Source organism: Eubalaena glacialis, chromosome 16 (assembly GCF_028564815.1).
Source record: "Eubalaena glacialis isolate mEubGla1 chromosome 16, mEubGla1.1.hap2.+ XY, whole genome shotgun sequence".
Classification (NCBI taxonomy): Eukaryota; Metazoa; Chordata; class Mammalia; order Artiodactyla; family Balaenidae; genus Eubalaena; species Eubalaena glacialis.
The window spans coordinates 85,322,620-85,346,711 of NC_083731.1; the positions used below are offsets into that span (position 1 = coordinate 85,322,620).

The 24,092-nt window shown below is 42.3% G+C and overlaps 1 protein-coding gene across 3 annotated transcripts in view; it reads right to left on the reverse strand.

Moving 5' to 3' along the window:
- Window positions 1-8,371: 8,371 nt before the first annotated feature.
- LOC133076666 (protein POLR1D-like) overlaps window positions 8,372-24,092 on the reverse strand; it is a 40,546-nt gene continuing 24,825 nt past the window's right edge. The window contains exons 2-4 of one of the 3 annotated variants that reach the window (XM_061171250.1): window positions 23,890-23,964; window positions 8,700-8,963; window positions 8,372-8,578 (exon numbers count right to left, since the gene is read on the reverse strand). In XM_061171250.1, coding sequence (XP_061027233.1) covers window positions 8,512-8,578; window positions 8,700-8,963; window positions 23,890-23,964 — 406 coding nt within the window. In that variant the 3' untranslated portion in view covers window positions 8,372-8,511. Of the gene's footprint in view, window positions 8,964-23,889; window positions 23,965-24,092 lie in introns of all 3 variants that reach the window. The other 2 variants (XM_061171252.1, XM_061171251.1) reach the window with 2 other exon arrangements.

Here is a 24,092-nt window from a genome sequence, read left to right on the forward strand (position 1 = left end):
ATTCAGGGATTTTTGTTGTTCCATACAAATTTTAGGATTTTTTTTTCCTATTTCTGTAAAGAATTCCATTGGTATTTTGATGGTATTGAACCCATAGATGGCTATGGTTAGTATGGACATTTTAACAATATCAACTCCATAACAATATCCATAAGCACAGGATGTCTTTCCATTTGTTTTCTTCAATTTCTTTCACCGAAGTCTTGTAGTTTTTAATGTACAGATCTTTCACTTCCTTGATTAAATTTATTCTTAAGTATTTTATTATTTTTCATGCTATTGTAAATGGGATAGTTTTCTTTATTTCTTTTTCAGATGTTTCATCCTGAGTGTATAGAAATACACTCTAATTTCTGTATGTTGTCTCTGTATCCTGCAACTTATCCAAAATTTTTTATTCGTTCCAACAGTTTTTTGGTTGAGCCTTTGGGATTTTCTATATACAGAATAATATCATCTGCAAATAGCAACAGTTTTACTTCTCCCTTTCCGATTTGGTTTCATTTTATTTCTTTGTCTTGCTTAATTGCTCTAGCTAGGACTTCAAGTACTATATTGAATAAGAATGGTGATAGTGGGCATTCTTGTCTTGTTCCTGATCTTAGAGGAAAAGGTTTCCATTTTTCTCCATTGAATATGATGTTTACTGCTGTCAGTTTGATAGGTATAGTTACAGATGGTTTTCTAGGTACATAAACTAACACACACACACACATACACACACACACACACACACACACACACACTGTCTCTCTCTCTCAAGAGTAACACACAAGTGGGATCATATTTTGCTTAAAGTGCTGCAGCTTGCATTTTTCACATAACATTTTATCATTTCCGTAACGATGCATATATATCTACTTAATTCTTTATTTAAAATAATTTTCAAAACAATGTACATGGTTTGAATTTCAAAAAGGTACAGTAAAAAAGGAGGCCTGCCTTCTACTCCAGTCCCCCCACTCTACTTACAGTTTCTTGAGTACGGTCATGTCCAAAGATATTCTATGCCTATGTAATGATGTTCCATTTTCTTACACAAACCATAACATACTACACACCATTCTGTATTTTGCTATTTTTCACTTAATCTATCTAGGAGCTTCTTATTCTTTTATTTTAACACTTGAATAGTTGTATTAGCTAAGGTTCTTTGGTTGCAAGCAGTAGAAACTTACACAATGAATTAAAGCACAAAGGGAATTTATTGGAAGGACAGTGGCAAACAGCTTCAGAGCCAGACTTTGGGAAAGACAGGATGAGGGTTCTTTGGGGAGCTTGGAAGCAGGAACACAGGACCATCCAATGACTTCAGCTCCACCTGCCCTCTCTCTGTAGGTTTCTGTTCAGAATCTATTAGCCTAGTCTGCACCTTCTTTGGTCAGGTCCCCTGCTTGGATGAATCTTTTTTTGGCTTCAGAGTTGAAGTAGTCTGTTTGATTGGCACAGCCTGGCTCATGTGACCACCCCAATTTGGGGGTGCATGTATCTTTTCGAATTAGAGTTTTCGTCTTTTCAGATATATGCCCAGGAGTGGGATTGCTGGATCATATGTTAAATCTATTTTTAGTTTTTAAAGGAACCTCCATACTGTGGCTGCACCAATTTGCATTCCCACCAACAGCGTAGGAGGGTTCCCTATTCTCCACACCCTCTCCAGCATTTATTATTTGTAGACTTTTTTATGATGGCCATTCTGAGTAGTGTGAGGTGATACCTCATTGTAGTTTTGATTTGCATTTCTCTAATAATTTTGCCAATTGTTTTTATTATTAATTTATTTTATTGAAGTATAGGTGATTTACAGTGTTGTGTTAATTTCTGCTGTACAGCAAAGTGTTTCAGTTTTATATATATATATATTCTTTTTCATATTCTTTTCCATTGTGGTTTATCACAGGATATTGAATATAGCTCCCTGTGCTATACAGTATGACCTTGTTGTTTATCCATTCTCTATATATTAATTTGCATCTGCTAATCCCTAACTCCCAATCCATCCCTCCCCCACCTCCCCTCCCCCTTGGCAACCACCAAGTCTGTTCTCCATGTCTGTGAGTCTGTTTCGTAGATAAGTTCATTTGTGTCATATGTTAGATTCCACATAGAAGTGATATCATATGGTATTTGTCTTTCTCTTTCTGACTTAATTCACTTAGTATGATCATCTCTAGGTCCATCCATGTTGCTGCAAATGGCATTATTTCGTTCTTTTTTATGGCTGAGTAGTATTCCATTGTATATATGTACCACATTTTCTTTATCCATTCATCTGTCAGTGGACATTTAGGTTGTTTCCATGTCTTGGCTATTGTGAATAGTGCTGCTATGAACATAGGGGTGCATGTATCTTTTCGAATTATAGTTTTGTCCGGATGTACGCCCAGGAGTGGGATTGCTGGATCATAGGGCAGCTCTGTTTTTCATTTTTTGAGGAACCTCCATACTGTTTTCCATAGTCGCTGCACTAATTTACATTCCCACCAACAGTTGTAGGAGGGTTCCCTTTTCTCCACACCTTCTCCAGCATTTATTATTTGTAGACTTTTTGATAATAGCCATTCTGACCGGTATGAGGTGGTACCTCATTGTAGTTTTGATTTGCATTTCTCTAATTTGCTAATTGTTTTTTGAGAGTATTTGTATCACCATACTTGTCAGCAGAATTACTTAAAAAAAAAACAACCTGCTAATTTAAAAGGTGAAAAAAATCATTTTAATTTGCATTTTTGTTTGTTTTTTAGATGATTTTTTTGGGTATATTCATTGGATGTTTGTATTTTCTGTGGCTGTTTCATCTTTTGCCAAAATTTTATTGTGTTCCTAGTGTGTTTCTAATAGTTTTACATGAGCTGATTATATATATATATATATATATATATAAATATTTACAGTTTTGAAACACATACATATTTTTAAGATTCATTAGATATATATGTATTTTTAGAACTTAACAAAATGGAAAACTTTTCCTAAAAAATGAAAATGAAAGCATCTGTGCTGTTTTGTGCTGATGAACAACCACCAATGCTTCTCATATGGAAGATTGAAATACAGGCATGGCCAAGATATTTTTGAGAAGTAAATCTCGTGCTGCACAAATACTCTACACCTTTGAATTTGGAAGACATGAACGTGGCCCAGCAGAGTTTGAGGACAGGAGTTAAACTGCTCCAGTCTGGGCCCAGCATGTGCTTGTCATATGTGCTTGGTTCTCTAAGTGTTTACTGAGTGAGTGAGTGAGTGAGTGAGCGATGCTTTGTTTTTTATGTAGGATATAGGATTAAAAACCTGAGACTCCCCTGGTGGTGCAGTGGTTAAGAATCCACCTGCCAATGCAGGGGACACGGGTTCAAGCCCTGGTCCGGGAAGATCCCACATGCCGCGGAGCAACTAAGCCCGTGCGCCACAACTACTGAGCCTGCGCTCTAGAGCCCGAGAGCCACAACTACTGAGCCTGTGTGCCTGGAGCCCATGCTCCGCAACAAGAGAAGCCACCGCAATGAGAAGCCTGCGCACCACAACGAAGAGCAGCCCCCGCTCGCCACAACTAGAGAAAGCCCGCACGCAGCAACGAAGACCAAACGCAGCCAAAAAATAAATAAATAAATAAATTTATTTTTTTTTAAAAAAGCCTATAGGATAGGGACTTCTCTGGTGGTCCAGTGGTTAAGACTCTGGGCTCCCAATGCAGGGGGCCTGGGTTCGATCCCTGGTCGGGGAACTAGATCCCACATGCCGCAACTAAATATCCTGCATGCCGCAACTAAAAAAAAGATCCCACATGCCGCAATGAAGATTCCACTCGTGGCATTGAAGATCCTGTGTGGGGCAACTAAGACCCAGGGTAGGTAGGTAGGTAGGTAGGTAGGTAGGTAGATAGATAGATAAATAAATATTTTTTAAAAAAACCCCTGTAGGATTGAAAACCAGTCTTGCTGTTTTTCCTTTGTAAACTGACATCGAACTTTGAAAGACTACCCATCCGACTGATGGATCTATAATTTGGAGTAAATAGAGGTTCATAATTGGACAGTGTATACTAGTTCATTTTGAGAGGACTATGCCTGAGGAATTAATGAGAAAAAACAATTTGGGAGAGACAGGGGACCACCGCTGTGGGCAGGCTGTACGTTCACCTGGTGGAGAAACATCTTCCTCCAGTATTTTATAAAATATGTTCTATCTGGAGTTTATGTCTCACTTAGGAAATTTTTATAAGTTATATAAGCCAGCAGTGAAAATACAGGGCTAAATAGATGGGAGAAATTGCTCATGTAATCATCTATTAATAATGCTCTTAAATCTATGTTTATTATTGGGCCTTTTCATAATGCCCAGGGCCTTCTACTGAGATTTATGGCATGGCAACCCAAATAAAAATTATTTCTTTATAAAATCCCTCTGAATTCTACTTACTATGTTGTCGTGCCAGTTTAACGTACATTAATTAATTAACTTACTTTTTAAAATGTGTTCCTGTGTGTGTGAGTGCCTGCTTCTTGGCATTGTTTTCCACGCTGAGAACAAGAGTTTCCATTGGGCAGACTCTCCTCATTCTCTATACTTGGATGAGCCGTGTGGCAGGGCTCAATCTATGATCTGTAGACATGCCTTTCCAAGGCCTAAGGTAGAGGCAGAGGTAGTGGACCATAGGATGTTGTTTATAGTACCACAGAGACCTTGACTCTAAGACTTTTTTTTTTTTTTTTAATTTATTTTTTGCTGCGTTGGGTCTTCGTTGCTGCACGCGGGCTTTCTCCAGTTGCGGCGGGCGGGGGCTACTCTTCATTACAGTGCGTGGGCTTCTCATTGCAGTGGCTTCTCTTGTTGCAGAGCACGGGCTCTAGGCTCACGGGCTTCAGTAGTTGTGGCACGCGGGCTCAGTAGTTGTGGCTCGCAGGCTCTAGAGCGCAGACTCAGTAGTTGTGGCGCACGGGCTTAGTTGCTCCACGGCATGTGGGATCTTCCTGGACCAGGGCTTGAACCCATGTCCCCTGCATTGGCAGGCGGATTCTTAACCACTGCGCCACCAGGGAAGCCCCTCTAAGACTTTTTAACTCCCAAATCTTGCTATTCTTGTGGGTGGAAAAAAGACGAGGTTAAATGTGAAGTAACCTAAAATATGTGGTTCACATCGAGAGTTTAGTGTCCCCTCGTTATAGTCTCTCGGCTCCTGTTTAACCACGGAAGCATGGAAGGGTAAGAGTCTTTCTCTTGGATTTAGACGGCTGTCTAAACTGGCCCACGGAGTTGCTGCTCCAGCGCAAATGTTCCCTGCACAGGGCTTCTGCATTCAGATCTCCTCGGGAGTAAATTTTAACCAGTGAAATGCATTGGTTATAAAAGTTCTTTAGGCTCTTAAACTGGGAATCCTTGGGACATAAGTGCGTTGAGACATCCCAGTCCTGTGTTTTGAGGGAGCTGAGTTTGGATCAAGTTCAGCATAAGGTAGAAGAAAGAATATAGGTTTTTGATTCAGGCAGTCCTGGCTTCCAATAGGATTTCTGCCACTTCCATGACCTTGGGCAAACTTTAAACCTCTCCTCGGTTTCCTTATTTGTAATGGGAGTGACGGCATCTTCTTCATAGGGTTGTAAGATAACCATGTGGACACGGGGTTTTAAAAGGCGTATCTTAACTTTCTCACCATGCACACACAAAATGGTAACTCAGGTAATGACTGTGTTAACCAACCTTATTGTGGTAATCACTTTGCAATATGTACTTCTATCAAATCATCATATTGTATACCTTAAATGTACACAGTGTTATATGTCAAATACTGGATATCTCAATCAAGCTGGGGAAAAAGGGCCTCACGATGTTTGCCCATAGGTGACAGACAATGAATGTTTTTGTCCACGCAGGTTCCCGTATAGCCTACAATACCTTGTGGGTTTAATACTCCTTAGGAAAGTGGCGAGGCTTCGCTTTATCTGAGGTTCACCTCAGGTAATGTCTATTCAACAAGCACTGATTACCTACCAGATGTTCTTTATGATCCAAAGACAGTGGCAAGACTTCTAGCAGTGACAGATATTATGTAATAATATAAACATGTAAGTGCCATGTTAAGTCACATCAATAATCAGTGACAGAACGGTAAATTCCATCTTGTAGATCTGAGGCAGATCTATCCACCCCTCGCCCCCCCCACCCCCCCAAAAAATCACAGAGAAATTAAAAACTCCATGGCCACCTTCCAGAGTCAGGCCTGAGGAGACGTCCTCAGTACGTAGCCTACTCTCGGGAAAACTACCCACCCTGGCTCCCTCTCCCTCCACGTATGGGCTGTTCAGAAAGACTGGCCACCAGCAGGTGACAGGACATGGCAGAGACCGTGGCTTCTCATTTACTTTCTTGATGATGTTTTCTAAAATGAGGTAAAACAGAAAACGAATTCTGCTAGGTTGCACTTAGGTTTAACTCCTGCTGCTTTCTAGTGGAAGAATGCAATGCAGTTCCTAAGCTTAGGGCCAAACATGCACTTCTGTCTCTACTTGTTTCAAAACCAGAGACTCAGCGCAAACATCTTATTTTATTTTTTTACTTTTTTACTTTTGGCCGTACCATGTGGCATGTGGAATCTCAGTTCCCCGACCAGGGATCGAACCTGGGCCCCCTGCAGTGGAAGTGGAGTCCTAACCACTGGACCGCCCAGGAAGTCCCAGTGCAAACATCCTAGTTTGCAGATGAGGAGGGTGCCGTGCAGAGAAGTGGCCCAGATGAGGCCCTACAGTGAGCCAAGGGCAGAGGGGGGCTGAGATTCGACCCCCTCCACCTTCTGTCCTGGGCTGGATGATCTCTTAGTACGGTGCTGCCGCGCCCTTGTGTTCCCCGCAGAAGCAGGAGGTGGCTGGGTTTGCATCTCAGGACCAGCCCCTCCCTGATATCTACTGTATACATATGGAACACAGATGGATAATTTGCTCTTGACATTTAAACACAGGAAACCATGGCTGCTTGTGATGAAAGTTTTAAAGATTCTAATAAAAATTTCACAAGTGGGACAGTGGTTTTTAAAGGGAAAATGGTTTTGTGGAACACTTGTCCTTTAACACGATTGTCTGAGAAAGTAAGTGTCATGAGGCTAAAGCGCTTCCTTTACTTCTGAGTGGAAGAATATGCTCATTATAATCATCCCCTTTTTTTAAGAATAATGAGCTTGCCAGTTTGCTCTAAATACAGAGCACATAGACAAATGACACAGTCCAGTTTTATTTTACTTAATTAGAACAAGAATGTTTAAAAACCACAACTCTGTGCTGTTTCTAATAGATATTTAAATACAAAACATTTCAAATTTAGCACAAGTGATATAGGCTAATGCGTAACTGGATTTGGATTACAGTCATATGAGCCAAATGATTCCTCTTGAATGTCTGAAAGGAAAGGGTGTCTGTACGAAGTCATGGGGTGAGGCCGGGGTCTGGGGGAGAAGGGCGCACGGAGTGGGCAGGCTCTGGGCTTGTGCCCCTGAGCTTTCGGCTCCGAGCAGACTGAACAGGTGTGGCAGAGCAGCTCGGCGGGGGGAGCAGTACGCGTCCGTCCAACACCCCAAAGCTGGCTTTGCGGATGTGCTCCTTTCTAGCGCTTAGACAGGGTTTTTTCTCGGCTGCCAGGAAGCAGGGAGTGGGGCTGCGTTGAGTGATTATCTGGGAGCGGCCAGGCATAAGCTCAGATGCTTTGGAAGACTGGGGGGGGGGGGGATATGGACAGAGAGATTCTTCTCAGATTTTTCTTCCTTTTGTGGATGGGGGAAGAGGGTGCTTGGTGACATTTTCTTGAGAATGCAAGGAAGAATACAGGTTTGAAAGGTTTATAATTGTATGTTAGAACAGAGCTACACCGATATTGAAAAAACAAAAAAAGGCATGGTAAACACACTTTTATTTAAAATTCAGATTTCTGAAACAACTATACTAAGAGTGGCATCGTAGGTCTTTAGCTAAATAAGACATAGCACGAAAATAACGTTCACTTTAACTTTTGAAGGTTCTTTTAAAAGCACCACTTAAAACGTACGTATCCCCCCAAAAATTAAATGTAGAAAAACTGTTCTATCTCAGAAATGAGTTTGAGAATGCACAAGGAAACCACAGAGACAATTTTTTAACCTCTGGTTATTGATAGGGAGCACTAAATTCAAGAGGATTTGGCGATTTTCCTACATTGTTCACTTAAAGGACCACAGGTGCAGCGCTATCAGAGTTTCTTGGTAAATTTCTAGCCCTTTTCGTAAATATGGTTACTGGCCAGATTTCTAAAACTTAAATTTGTCACCCAAAAAAGTAAAGTATAGGATTTACAAGTATTTTATTTTTTGAGAAATTTTGAGAAAGGACCACAAGCGCAGCACACCAAAAAATACGTGGAACTAGTTTTAATAATCTCTGAAAACTTTTAAGTTCTAGATTTATTTTGAAACCAACTTCCAAACAAGATAGAATAAAATCAATACATATGTATACTACACCGTTGAAGCAGCTTAAACTTGCCAAGACATCTTCAGAGCGCTCCCTTTGAACTCTTTCCTTGGAGCCTCTGGTGATCTTCCTCTGTCACAACAGCGGCCCTGCTGGAAGATCCCTCTTGGGTGTTTGCGCTGCCAGCGCGGGCCGTCCTCAGCCCCATCTCTGCACCAGCCCAAGCCCGGGTGCTGGGACGGTCGCGCTCACCCTGCGTCCCTGCCTCACCTCTTGCTGGACCGCTTCTGGGACTTCTCCGGGCTGCCCCGCTTCCCCGGCGGAGAACGACGGGCAGGGCCTCGAGCGTGGCCGCTGTGCTTGTATGGGTGGGTTCTGTGCTTCTGCCGGCTTTCCTCCTTCTGGTCCTGGCTTTTCGCAGGTTCCTTACTGCCCTCTTTTTGTTCGTGGTCTTGGTCTTTCTGGGAGGGCAGTGTGTTCTTAATTGTGTTAATTAGAAATCTTTTATTTGTACCAACCAGAGGACACTTGATCCTGGGGGAAAAAAACAATCACAAATCAAACAATGACTCCAAAGCTGAACCCTCCGGTCATGGCAAGTGCCAAAGAACTCTGCTTCCACAGAATCGAGTCTCTGAATTTGTTCAGCTTTCCTTGCATGCCACCTAGTGTAAACTCTGAGCACAGGGGAGAAAACCCAAGACACTTAGAATTCTGGAGACAGACTGGCTGGACCTTATCTGAAGACTTTAACCCTTTCTTCCTTGTTGGGACTCACTTTCCCAAAAAGTACCACAATGTTATGTATAGGCGTTGACCGCAACCCAAATTACCTGAGTCATTTAATAGTATCTCCTTATACCATAAATGCCTGATTTGACTAGAATCTGCATTTTTAGTTAAATTTATGGTGGCTTGTTTTTAAATATCAAAGAAGAAGGATCAGTCCCTCCCTGAGGAACAAAAAAAGTATACCTTGCTATATCTTGAATACTGGAGCTACATGATCTACTCTAGAAATAAAAATATCTAAAGAATCTATTAAATGTGATAATCACCTTTTACCCTCTAAAAAACTTAAAGTTTCTATTTCAGGACTTTCTGTTTCAGAGTCTGTGCTCTGTCCCGGAGCACTGTTCACACGTCTACCCTCTGGGTGACTTTCTGTGCAGTGTACATTTCAGGGGCTTCTGAGTCAAGTTCACCCAGGAGGAAGGATGTAACTGGTTAAATCATTAATTTACATGTTTAGGTATATTTATATACTCAGTATTTGTTTTATTTTTCAGGTGTAGTAAACCTTTCATTTTAGAAAAGAAAACCCCACACAGATGAAAACCTGAATACTTCTCTTGGCCTTGAGCCAAGGAGGAAACTGATCCGTCCTATTCATGTTACTCAGGGTGGCTGGTAGTAAACAAAAATGAATGTAGTATTCCATAATCTCCATCTTTGTATCAAACTTTGATTCAAGGAGAATCCCACGCAATACCTCAAAAGCAACCCACCAGCAGCCCCACTGCAGTGATTTTCTCGCGGAAGAGAAATGTAAGGGGTCACCAGCCAAGTGTCCCTGTTATGGAGGTCAGGCCACCTCAGGCAGCCAGAATGGCACTGAATCTGTTAGTAAAAGGAGGAGGAAAAAAAAGAAAAGAAAATGGCTCCTGCTGCGAATAAGCAGCTCTTGCGCCTGCCTGGAGAGAAAGTACCCGCGAGGTCTCGGGAGTGGTGTGTGCGCCCCTGTGCTGGTGTGCTTAAGGCTCAGGCCGGGAAGAGTGACGAGCGGCAGTGAGGAGAAGGACGCAGGGAGCCGCAGAAGCGGTCGCAACGCTGGGTGGGGACGGCACTGGAGGTTTGGTTTTCTTTCATTGCTGAAGTTCAGAAGCCACGGTGATGAGGAGCAAAGAAGAAAGGCAACAACAGAGAGCAAAGAAAACCCACGGGTCTGCGTGTGAGGCTGGGGGAGGCTGAGCTTCCAGAAAAGCACACCAGCGTGACGCTCCTCAGGGGCCCCAAGGCATAGCCATGTGTACCTCCCAGAGGTACAGGATCAGGACACCTGTGCAGTTAGGAGGGACGGCCAGGCTCTGACCTCAGTGACTTTACAGGATTATCACTGCATCCAGGCACTGACTGGCTGACGACACCTGGACCACCGCAGTCGCAAGCTCAGCAGAGATTCAGAAGAGCACGACACCCGCGTGTGTTACAGAGCAGCACGGCTCCGCCAGCCTGCGGGAAGGGACTGCCCTTCAGTGCGGAACACAAGGAGCCCAGGGGCCCCTCTTTGCCAGCTGTGGCCAGGGCTTACTGCAGGAGCTAATCATGTTCGTGAGCAACGGAGCGCCCATCTCTCTTGGATGGGGCAGACTAGAGACAGCTGGTGCAGAACAGCCAGTTACAGGGGAATCCTGGGGCCTTTTCAGTGCAGTGGGTCGTCAGCGCTGGTAAAACTGGTCAGTTCTTGTCTGGATTCAACAAAGAAGGAAGGTGATTATTGCCAGATAGGACCATAACCCAAGATACTAAAACCTTTGGAAACTGCTGGCGCCTTCAGCTGCACTTTGCCGTCTTCCACGTGAGGTCATCTCCAGCACCACGTTCCTGCCTGAGATGGACAAAGCTCCTCCTGGGCTAGAGACCGGCAGGGGTCATGCTGTGAGTGGGGGCCACATCGGAGGAGGCATCCCTAGCTCCCCGCAGCTCGTGTAACCCGCCGACTCAACACAGGGACCAAAAGAGCTAGCGTAGAATGAGGTGGTTTTCTGGAACAAAGTCCACAAGAAAACCGGCCTTTACATCGCTTTTTCACATCAAAGATGCGATTTTTCATGCTGGTTGTGCCTAGGTTGTGTCCACCTTCAAGGTGAAAAGTCAAGCATGGCTTGGAGAGAACTTGGTTTACTTGGGTGGGGGGGGGTATGAGAGTGACTCCCCCAGATACGCCAGGACACATTTTAGAAATGGTGACAAGTGCTCACCCATACTCCACTGATAAATGAGGCAGGACAACGAGATTGGGGGGCCGGGGGGGGGAAGCAGTTGAGGGCAGATGTGAAGGGACACGTGGCAAATGATTCCATATAAAGAAAGTATAAAATCTGCACTGAATATGTTGAAGCATAAGGAGAATGACATCAATGCTGAATGTGAGGAAGTCCCTGGCAGAGAGCGGCTCTGGCCTGTAACGTGGCCATTAATGTTGCGGAATCTCACCGCCAGTTGTCCTACGGCTACAAAGTCATACAACACAGTATACACACGTGCTCTGGAATCATACTGTCTCTTAGGCCAGACCTTGGGCATGTTAAATAATCTCCCTGTTGTCTCTCATCTATTAAATGGGGACAATAGTGACTATTTTAGGGGACCGGATGCAGATCAAAGGAGTGAGGATGTGCTCAGAACAATGCCTGATACGCAACAAGCACTTAGTAAAGGTTAGCTTGGTGTGCATCCTCATCCCCCGACTCAATTCGCTTTGTGACCATGGGAAAGTTACTTAATGCCTCTGTGCCTCACTTTTCTATTTGTAAATGGAAGCAATAGAAGTATCCACCTATTGCAAGGGTCTAATGAGATAATGCATAAAGCACTTGGCACGGGGCCTGGCATGTGGTAAATCTTCAATAAATGTTACCTATGGGGCTAGGATTTCTTATGCATAATTCCAAAATTTGAAAACCAAGTTCTTTTTCTGATACGACAACTCGTTTGGCAGCCAGACCTGGCCTAACCTGACGCTGGGCACTTCTTTCTACTCTGTATCCCGTTTGAGGGAAGCGTTCATATGCTTTGCTGAGGAAATGATCATGTGTTGAACAAGTACCATTGGGGTATTTGTTGTGCACGCTGTCTGGGCTATAGTACCTATTGAAAATGTGAAAATATCTAAATTTAGAAACTTATCTGGATCCGAGGGCTTTACACAAGGGAATGCGGACCCATATTATTACTATTCACTCTCCCTTCATGAAAAAGAATATATATAGCACTCAAGTTAATATATCAGGGATTTGTCCATGATGGAAACTCAAGACAGCTAAGTCTCAAATCACCTGGGATAATAAGTTAATCAAGAACAGAGAAGAATGTCTGACGTTTCTCCATGAAAAAAAAATGATTGAAAAATGAAAAGAACCTGAGCCATCAAGAAAAAACGAATAAGATGTTTTACAGAAATGTTCATAAAAATGGTTACAATTTTAAAGTTTTGGTACTTCAGATGGTTAAACCTCTGTATCTGCAAGTTTCACTTTCCAGGATATCTCAATTCTCCATTGATATCAGAGTCAGTGGGCTACTGGGTAGTACCTCTGAGCTTATAATTTGCATTTCCTAATGGTCTGTAGACTCTGTTTGTAGATGGTCCTCGGGTATAAATAACACTGGAGGCTGGAGTAAGTGGGTGATCTCGAAGGTCCTTCCACTTTTGAGTTTCTCCATGCATGTTCTGTATGTTGGCCCTTCAGAAAGTGACCCTCCTCTCCTTCATCACATTAGGAAATTATTTCATTGCTCTCTGTCTCCTTCTCAGCTCTCTTTTAGTGCCATGTTTTTCTGTATTTGAGATGACACAATAAGCTAGTGTTAGATCCTCAGCCGTCCTAAAGCCTTCTTTATATCAGCATCGAGGCAAAAGCCTGAGCCCTGCGGCACGGGCACAGGCCTGGCTGCTGGGCGGGTCTGTACCGGCTTTGTCCCTAGCTGCGCCCAAGGATGTGGGGTGGGGACCACAGGAGGCCACAGGATGGGCAGCTGCTTTCCTGTGGAACTCTGACCCCAACTCTGTTGACTTTCTCACGCTGGCTAGTTACTTTTGTTTTGGGTTCATTTTTGATTTTAGAAAGTTATACTAGCTCATGTGGGAAGAGCCAGATTTAAGGTGCTAACAACATAAATGGGTATAAAACTCTAAATAGAATGAGACTGGTTAAAACTGCTCTAGAAAGTACCCATGACAGCACCGTCAGACTCAAGAGCCAGCATCCTATCCACGTTAAACCTGACAAGCGAAGCGAGTCCCTTCACTTTCAAAGCTGTGAGCCCAGAGGCTGAGATGAAGGGCTCCGCCTGCCACGGGAGAGATTAAGATGGGCCGAGGCCAGGGCTGTAAGTTTCAGCCTTCTTTCCCTTTTTCTCGAGTAGGCACACTGTGTAACACTGTGTAACGTCATTTGCAAAAATGAGGCTCTTTCTCCCCGCAGGGATCATACTCAACTTACGAAAACCAGTAAATTATAAAACACATCTAGAGAACAGAAGGGGAAAGATAAATGCAGTTTCTTTTTCTTTCTGATTTTCATACTTCTGTCTCTCTGCTGCTGAAGGACAGAGGTAGTAACAGGTAACATTCTGCAGATACAGACCTGCCACGTTTGTGTCTAAAGTAGTTTCATGAATGTGACCCCTCCAATAGTGACACATGACCACTAGCCAATAGGAACGACGACAGCGGTGTTGCTGACACTGACGAGCAGTTCCCTGTGCCCTTACGTTACCAACGCCTCACTTCATCTCTCCGCCGTCTCCCCTCTTACAGATGCACAAGAGGCAAAGCACCTCATCCAGTCTCCCAAGTCGGAAGGACGTGGAGCTGGGATTGGGACCAGAGTCCGCCTTCCCAGCACCATCCCAGCTGGGACAGAAGAAGCAGACGAGAGAAAGGCACCTGCGGAGTAAGCAGATGGCCCAGAGCAGGCAGGGAAGGAAACCGCAGGTGAAAAGCTGTCAGCGCGCTGGCCGCCAGGGCTGCTCCGTTCGGGACAGACTCCTAGAAGCAGATCTAAGTCGGCTAAGAGTGCTGGCCTTGCAGGAGCCCAGGTGAGTCTGACACAGACAAGGACAAAGGCACAGAACTCCCTGCACACACGTGACTTGGAGATTTGTGAAGTATATCAGGCTGTGGGAAACTAGGGTTCCTCTTCTTCTGTTTAGGGAAATAGAGCCTCGGGATCCTGGAAGCCGGGTTCAGTGCATTGCGCCCCGATTCATTCCTTTATTCTACGGTCAGAGCCCTTTCCACGCCAGCAAACGGCATTTTATCTTCCATTCTGCACGTTGCTTTGCATGATCACGGATGTACGTCTAAAGTAACAGCCACAGAAAGAAGCACAACTACCCTTCCAGCGCCCCAAGGAACCAGGTAATACTCTTGACCTGACGCTGTGGTTGGTTACAGCTTACCTTGTTTAACACGCCACAGTCACCGTAACCACCCACGGCGCCACGGGTTATACTTTGGCAGTCAAATGCCTTAGCCATCTGAGAAGGTCTTTTATAGTGTTTTAATCCCCACAGCGACACTGTTAATCCTTAATTACACTGCATACAACAGGCCTGAGGCCTGAGGCCGGTTTTCAGTATGCTCCGTCTCCACCACTACACCCAAAAGTAATGAAAAATCGTTGACATACGTGTACATTTATATCTGCAGTATTTATTTTTAAAAATCTGAGAATCTTTCATACGTAAGGCACTATGCTAGGTCCTGCAGCAAAAATAAATACCAGGCTACCTGTCTGTGTTGACGCTCTTTAGCAGACGGCCAGGAGGAACGGAAGGTGTGGCCAGGCGAGGGTCAGGGGCGGGGGTGTGAGTAGCGGGGCCCTGGGATGCACAGGGCACGATCCCCGGCCCCCTCCTCCCTCAGTAGGACAGGTCGTTCCCGCAGCCGCGTAAGGCAACGGGAGCGCATTCAGGGCTCCCTGATCCACTTTCATAACCAGACAGGAAGGGGATGGGAACGTGGGAAGCAGGGGCAGGACGCACGGCGCTCTGCGTGCTGACAGTAGCCACAGAAGGGAGGCTCTAGACAAGAGGGATCCGTGCTGGTCCCATCAGCAGTTAACCAGGACTTGGGAAACCTCTTTGGGCTCCACGTTCTTTAACTGGAACGTCAAGGCTCTGGGTCTCCGCGGCCCTGAAATACTGCCAGGAGCCTCACCCACGAGTCAGTCTGAGACTCGAGCCCTCCCTGCCCTCCCCGCTGGTCCCAGCATGTGGTCTGGTGCTCAGCGGCAGGCTTGTCCGCGTCCACCTGGGCGTGAGCAGCTTCGAGGCCGGGACAGTCAGGCTTCTGTACCGCTGCCTGTGCCTGGCCTCTTAATGTACCGACTGGTACTGAGCGAATCTTCAAACGAGTAGAAACACCACATGCCTCAGTGGAGACTGGGGCAATGATTTGCTTCCCAGTAATCGAAAGCTGATTGCGTAAAATGGAAGAAAACGTAGGTGGTGCTCCCCCTTACCACCAGGTTGACCCCCAGCCGAACAGAAGAGCACCCAAAACGTCATTCCCCTTACAACAACTGGGTAAAGAAAACGGAAAAATCATTTCCTCTCAAATTCAACCTTTGGAAGTTTTTGTACCAAAACATAAGCCTCTCCAACGTGTAAGGCTGAAATCATACAGGCAGTAGACTCGGCATCATACTGGGCAAAGGTCAGCTGACGTGAATGCGACCAGAATAAAAACAGCTTTGTAGACAATGAAGCTGAGCAAATTTCTGAAATTTGTGCTTATAAATTCCTCTATGTTGACTGAAAGGAAGTCACGTGGGCCAATATTTCAGCTTCTCGGAGGCTTCTGTCAAGAACAGCTTCTCAAGAGATTCTTTTGCTGAAATACATCCAAGGAAGTATATAGCACCAAATGGTTTCTTTCTTTACACTACAAAAAATGGCATCCCAGTTGCATTTTCTTTAGTTCAGCAATCTCTTTCTGGCAACGGCTCAACTACCTCACTTAAGATCTCTCTCATGCAATATCCAAGAGGAGAAAATAATGTCACTCACTCTAGTTCTGTTTCAAATTCTAAAGCCAATGTGAAGATCTTCTAGATGCTTAGAAACACAGACCATTGCCCACTAGCAACTGACCGACTGTCTGCTCCTTTTGGATATCTGTCCACTTGACAGGGATGGGTCTTGGGACTCCTGTGGCTGGCCACCTGGCCACCTGTCTGCTCCTGGGAGGAGTGTGGGAATGCTCTCAATTCTGCAGAGCAGGTTGGTATCATTCTTTTTAATAAATACGGATTAGCACAGTGTTTTTCACATTTGTGTGCACTTTAGAATCACCTGGGTATCTTTTTAAAACCCCAAAGCTCAGGCCATACCCCTAACTAATAATCTTTGATGGTGGGAAACAGATACTTGTATTTTTGGAAGCTTCTCAGATGATTTCAAATGTGCAGGTAAATTTGGGAACCACTGGATTAGTGGTTAAAAGTTTTATTTACACACACACACACACACACACACACACACTTATTTAAACAGATGTAGAACCAGGTGTTCCCCTGGAATGAGCAGGATGGGAAAGGCGTTCTTTGTCCCAGCACCGTGGGCAGAAGCAAGTCATGGTTTTCTTTGGACCAGACCTCCCTTCACAGCCCGTCCCTGTTAGGTGTGCTGGACCAAAAGCTGCCTCAAGGAAAAGTTCTGTGAGACTGTTTGAGCTGCAAGGTGACGTAGCTGGGTATTCAGATGTAAGTGAGCCGTCACTTCAAAGGAAACAACTCACAGTATTCACTGCTGACGATAAAGCTGAAGCTTTCAAATGAAAGAAAATTAGACTTTTGGAAAACAGTGAACTTGACAGTTTCCCAACACTTAAACGACTTTTCTGATGAGATGAGTGGTGATATTAACAAATGTGTTTTAAAAACATTATATAATGAAATGTGCCAACATTTGGAGAAGCTTCATAACTCAGCGAACCAATATTTTCCAGATGACCAGTTCATGATATTACAAAACCATGCATGAGTGGAAGATCCAGTAAAAGTGCAAGGTAGACCAAGGGATTTTATTGTAACAGCATATGAAAAGTCCACGTTATTAAAAAGAATGTGAAGAAACTACCACTTGTTGAGGTTACTTGCAAGTAGTGATGCAGTATAAAAGAATACCACAATTTTCTGAAAATGCTATTGAAGTACTTCTTCCTTTTCTAAATACGTATCTGTGTGAAATCAGAGTCTCTTCATATACTTCAACCAAAATAATATATTACAACAGATTGACTGCAGAGGCAGATAGGAAAATCCAGGTGTCTTTGATAAGCCAGACATTAAAGAGGTTCGCAAAAATATTAAACAGTGCCATTCTACTGAATAGGTAAATTTTTGCAAACATAGCTATTTTTATAAAAAATATATTATCTACACATGACATGTTTATTATTTTTTAAAATAAATCAATAAATACTTTAAAATTGCTCAGTTTTAATTTCTAATACAGTAAATACCGATAGATATAACCCATGTAAAAAAGTTCTGTGGGGTCCTCAATAATTTTCAAGAGCGTAAAGGATCCTAAAGACCCAAAAATTTGAGAACCACTGTTATGAGAGTTGAAAAAAAATAGCAGTGTCAACAGGAATGCTTGTCTTGTCACCTCATGGGAGAGTGTGAGTTTCCCATCCTGTTCTCCCAGGATCCACCTCTTATAAATCTGGAGCGTCTTACTTTGTCTGCCATTTTTTACTCTCTTTTCAACATCCTTCTCCCGCCCTTCTTGGGAAGAGGCTGCTAGTTGCCCCCCAATATCTGTTCTTCCTTTTTTCTGTAGTAAAAGAACCTCAGATTTTATCTGGCACATGACTGACTGGGAAAAAAAGACTGAGTTCCTGGCCTTGTAGCTGGTGTAGACATGTGACTAAATTCTGGCCAATGGGGTCCATGTAGAAATGGCACAGACGACTCCTGGGAAGTGTGCTTGAAGGGGCCGGGGGCATGCCTCTTCCTCTTCTTCCTTTCTGCTAACTAAAATGTGGAAAAGAATCACACCCTTTGGCTGGGAGATTTGGAAAACTGGAAGGACCCCAGGTCCTCCATAACTCTGGAACAGCCAATCTAACTGATATGATACCCAGAGAGTAGGTCAGTCAGTACCTGACAAATCTCAAGCTGGCCTGTGCATATGGCAACTCTCCTCAGGAAAAGCAGAGCTGATGTTGACAGACTAGTTCTTTGACCCTCAGAAAGTTCTACCAAGCCAGTAAGTGGCACTAAGGTTGTCAGGATAAATGACTTCCATCAGGAGAGCTGCCTAGTAACAAGTGATCCCCTTCAACACTCTCATCTGGCAAGAACCCTGAATGATATTTTCTCATCCACTTGTCAAGTCATCTGAATTTATGATTTAGCTTTAGGCTGATTCTTTCACAAAAGGTATTAAAATGGACCAATGACTACTGTCAGCCCGATCAAGGTCCTGCCTTACGCCAAAAACCAAAGCAACCTGACCCTACCAAAGTTTGCATGAATCTAATTCATATTAGTAGAGGCACCTTATCTCTTCTCTCTTAAGGACAGAGGGCTGGAAAGAAGAGAAGAGACGTAAGATCATGTATTGGTGAAGATGTGAAGAAAATGGGACACTTGTGCACTGTTGGTGGGAATGTAAATTGGTGCAGCCACTACGGAAAGCAGTATGGAGCTTCCTCAAAAAATTAAAAAATAGAACTACCGTATGATCCAGCAATTCTACTTCTGGGTATTTATCTGAAGAAAAAGAAAACACTAACTCGAAAAGGTATCTGCACCCACGTGTTCATTGCAGCTTTATTTACAACAGCCAAGATATGGAAACAAGCTAAGTGTCCACTGATGGCTGAATGGATAAATTGTGGTATACACATACAATGGAATACTATTCAGGCATAAAAAAAGAATGAAATCTTGCCATGTGTGGCAACATGGATGGACCTTGAGGACGTTACACTAAGTGAAATAAGTCCAACAGAGAAAGACAGATACCGTATGATCTCACTTATATGTGGAATCTTAAAATATATATATATATATATCAAGCTCATAGATAACAGAGAGCAGATTGGTGGTTGCCAGAGGCAGGGGTAGGGGAGTCTAGAGGTCAAAAGGTAAAAAGAAAAAAGCCAACCACATAGGTGGTTATATACACCAAGTCAGGAGATCTGATGAATCAACGATTAACTGGAGCAGTCAACCATTTAAATCTATGTTCCTCCTTAGTTAGTTCCAACTAGAAAAAAAAAAGGATATGCTCATTCTTGTAAATACAACTTCTAATTTTTAAGGAATTATAATTCTGTCACTGACAAATGAGATTTGTAACTGCAATTTAAAAATAGCAATGTTGTATCTAAAAATCTTGTGGGATATTTAAAAATATGGCATTTAAATTTATACATGAAAAATACTGTATTTGAGGAAAAATTCGTAGAAATGGTAGAAAACGTTGACCATTCAATGAGTATCCTTTGTCTGAAATTGGCATTGAAACTGATATTCACTCCACCTGGCCTGGTACATCTAGAACATTTATTTATTTCAGTCCAGACCAGTTAGATGGCACTTTATATGGCAATAAAAAATCCAAACAAACGAAAAAAGTTAAGAGCAGATTTAACTAACATTTAGTAACTGACTGCTCCATGCCGGGAACTATGCTGAGTGTTTCCACATACATTATCTCACCAAATTTTTACCATATCCTTCTAGGAGGTCGCTATTTCATTGAAATCTAAAGTGACTACAAATGTTACACAAAGATTGACTCACATTGGATCATTTCATCTTATTATACCACTGCATCCATAAATACATCAGAATGAACTTCTAAAAGATAACAGCTTTTAAAAAATAAAATAACAGCAATACTATTATCACACCTAAAAAAAAATCAACATCAATTCCTTAATATCATCAAATACCCTTGTTTCAATTAGTTTGGATAAGGATCCAAACAAGGTATACACGTAGATGTGTCCCAAATCTATTAAGTCATAGGATACTCCTCCTCCTTTTCTCCTTGCAATTCATTTGTTAAAGAAACTGGTTTGTTTGTCCTGTAGAGTTCCCCACATTTTTGTAATTTTATCTCTATAATGTCATTTAGTATGTTCCTCTGACCTCTATTTCCTGCAAACTAGTAGTGCTAACTAGAGACTTGATCAGATTCACGTTCAAGTTCTTTACAAGGATGTCTCATAAGTGGTGGTACCCTCTTCCTATTGCATCTTCTTGTGGTATAAAGATTGATGGATGAGTCCAGGTGTCGTCAGCCTGACCCACTCATCAGAAAGTTCCCCATCAGCTTCTCATCTGATAGATTTAGCAACCGTTGATGATCTTTGCCTAGACCCAGTGTATCATTAGGGATTGTAGAATAATGACATTCTTTTTATTTTTAAATCAGGTTTACTGAGGTATAGTGTATACAAACTAAAATTTATCCTTTTAAGTTTTATCCTTTTATTACTTTTATTTATTTATTACTTTTATTTATCCTTTTATTACTTTAAGTAAATTTTTATTTACTTAAATAGTGTGATGAGTTTTGACAAATGTGTGTAGTCATGTGATCATCACAACAGTCAAGATATAGAGCATTTCCAGCACCCAGAAAAGTTCTGCAGTAAATTCAGTCCTTCAGCCCCTACCTCCTGTCAACCGATGAGGGGTTTTCTGTCCCTATGGTTTTGGCTTTTCTAGAATGTCATATAAATGGAATCTTATAATGTGTAATGTTTTGAGTCTGGCTTCTTTCATGAGCATAATGCTTCTGAGATTCATCCATGCAGTGTGTATCAGTAGTTCTGTTCCTTTTCATTATTGATGAGTATGGAACATGTGGATGTTACAACTGTGTATCCACTCATCAGCTGATGGTCATATGTGTTGTTTCCAGTTTTGAGCTATCATGAATAAAACTGCTATGGACGTTACTGGACAGATTTTTGTGTGGGCTTACATTGTCAGCTCTCTGATAGGTGGTTAGAAGAAGAATTCTGTATGGTGAGTGCATATGTATGAGAAACTGCCAGTTGTTTTTCAGAGTGGCTGTATGATTTTACATTTCCACCAACAATATGTGAGCATTCTCACTGTTCCAAATCCTCCTCTTTATTTGGTGCTGTCAGTCTTTTTTTATTTTGGCCAATCTAGTGCATGTGTAGTGAATAAGTAACTGTGGTTTTAATTTGCATTTTCCTGATAACTAATCATTTGAGCATCTTTTCAAATGCTTATTGGCCAATTTGATATCATTTTTGGTGAAGTGTTTATTCAAATCTCTTGTCCATTTTTAAATTAGATAGTCTGTCTTGTAATTGAGTTGTTATTCAAGTGATGATAATCTTATTCTATAGTCCTACATTTAACAGTTGCAATTCTATAAGGAAGTTTTCTTTCATCAATTATTTTGTGACTTTGAAGTATCACTTGTACAAGGAACAGGATAAATGCTTGGCTCTTCCTCACTATTTACCAGTTTTATAATAATTTGGCCCCTTAGCCTCATCCAAAAGTTTCTTGAGGTGATTTTTATTATGACCTTATGGATTTTAACATATTTTAGGTTATCTCAATCATTATTGCTTTATTCTTTGATGATTAAATTATCCCATCTTTGACTAGTGGGAGGCCTTTCAAGTTGGTTCCTGTGTCTTTCTGACATGACTACAGTAGTCTTTGACAGTTTTACTTTCTGATCTGATAAGATTTTCTGGCTCTTCTTATACATTTCCTATCTATGTAGTAAACAGTTTGGTCTTGCCCACAGAGAGGTCTGGCCTTTGCCCTGGCTTCTGGGAGGTAATATCAATTCTGGGAGGCAATGTCATACCTGATAGAAACGTCTTTGTTTAGGGTGGAGCTGGCCACAACTGATAGTCTTACAGGGAGGGCTGGCCATGCCAGAGACAAACCACATGATTGAGGGTGGGAATTTGGGGTACTGTGGTATTGGTCAAACTGGAGACTGAGATCAACCATGTGAGCAATCAATCAATCATACCTAAGTAATGGAACCCCAATAAAAACTTTGGACACCAAGGCTCAGGTGCGCTTCCTTGGTTGTCAGTATGCCAAGTGCATTGTCACATGTTGGTGCTGGGAGGGTAATGTGTGGGTCCTGACTCCACGGAGTGGACAACAGCAGCTTTGTGTCTGGAACCTTTCCAGACTATGCCCTTTGCATCCCTTATTTTGGCTGATTTTAATCTGTATCCTTTCCCTGTAATAAACTGTAACCATAAGTATAGTAGCTTTCTGTGAATTGTGTGTGGTCTAGCAAATTACTGAAGCTGAGGATAGTTTTGGGAGCTCCTGGAACTTGCAGTTGGCATAAGAAGTGAGGGCAGTGCTGGAGGCTGTGACAGCTAGCTTGCAGTTTGGCTAACTCCAGGCTAACAGCCTCAGATCGGCAGCCAGTTATTTCTCTAAGCATCTGTCTTCTTTCAGTGAGAAATGGAATTATATATACCACAGTAGAATTTATACACCACCCCTGGGTGCCAGGGATACTCACTGCTACTGAGTGGATGGTCATTGTTTCCAGGACTTTTCTGTGAACAGAGCTAGAAAAGCTTTTCTCTCTCTCTTTTAAAGAGAAAATCTAGCACAACTTCATACTGATATTTCCAATTAAAATTTAGGAGTACAGATTTTTATATCTTTGATTTTATATTTGTATCTTTTACACTGAAAATCTTGGTATCTATAACAAATATTTACTTATTTGCTTTATCCTACTACACAATATTTTCAGAATAACAATATCAACATTATTACCAACAACGTGATAACTGGAAATAATTTAAGATTTATTTCTAGTTCTTTTTTGTCTTTGGAAATACAGTCAAATTTCAGATCACCTGAAACAGTTCCTCCATGTGTGGCTAAGCCATCTACTAAATGGCTTATTGAGGTCCATTTATTTTATGTTGCTTGATTTTTAGGAATTGCCTTTTCCCTCTTATTTCTTTAACTTTGACTGAACCTTGTTTTATATTTGACATAAACCCTGTGCTTGGTTCTAAGAGTCAAATCCACAGAGATCCAGCTTCTACTCCTGTCCCATTTTTACATTTTACACGTTTTAACGGCCCACAGTACTCCATTATAGTGAATTTTAAATTGTGGATAAAAGACCTAAGCCAGCATATTTATTGGATGCGAATTCTATTGCTAAAGTAATGCTTAGAAGGGTAGACTTGATTCTTAAGGTTAAATTCTTCCTTTGTCTATATCATTAAGTTTTAATAAGCTCTGTTTTGTATAGAAACTGCAAAGGTAAACTTTAGTTCTACACAGCTGAACTGTCACAAAATCAAAATACTTAAAATTATAAATTTTAATTTACTGAGGACTATAATTAAGATAGAAGTTCTTAAACAACGAACACTGACATAATATTACTCTCACTCAGGTGGCCTTAGGCACAGCAGCGTCATCATATCTCTTGGGGACTTGTGGACCAAAGGGTGACAACACCATGACAAGTGTTCTCTCCATACCCCTCTGCCCACTTCCGTGGCTGCAGCCCTCAGCAGTGTCCCTGTTCTACCACTTGCCTCTGAGTGAGTTCCTCTACGTCCACAGTTCTACATTCCCTGTATATGCTAAGGAAAACTTTTCTCTTTAATATATACATGAGTTTAAATGTTAAGGAAGATGACTCAAGAACTTACCAGCCCATAGGTCCCATCGTTTCTGCTCTTGTTTTCCCACGTTTTGCCTCTTTAAGCAGTTCTTCTATTGCTTTCCTGGTGGGAAAAAGGAAGAAATTTGAGAGAATTTTAGTCACCCCACTAAATTCTGAAAATCAATTTGTTCCACATATGCGATCCTGGGAAAGAAAGAGCTTTTGAAGCATTAAACTTCAAAATTGGGG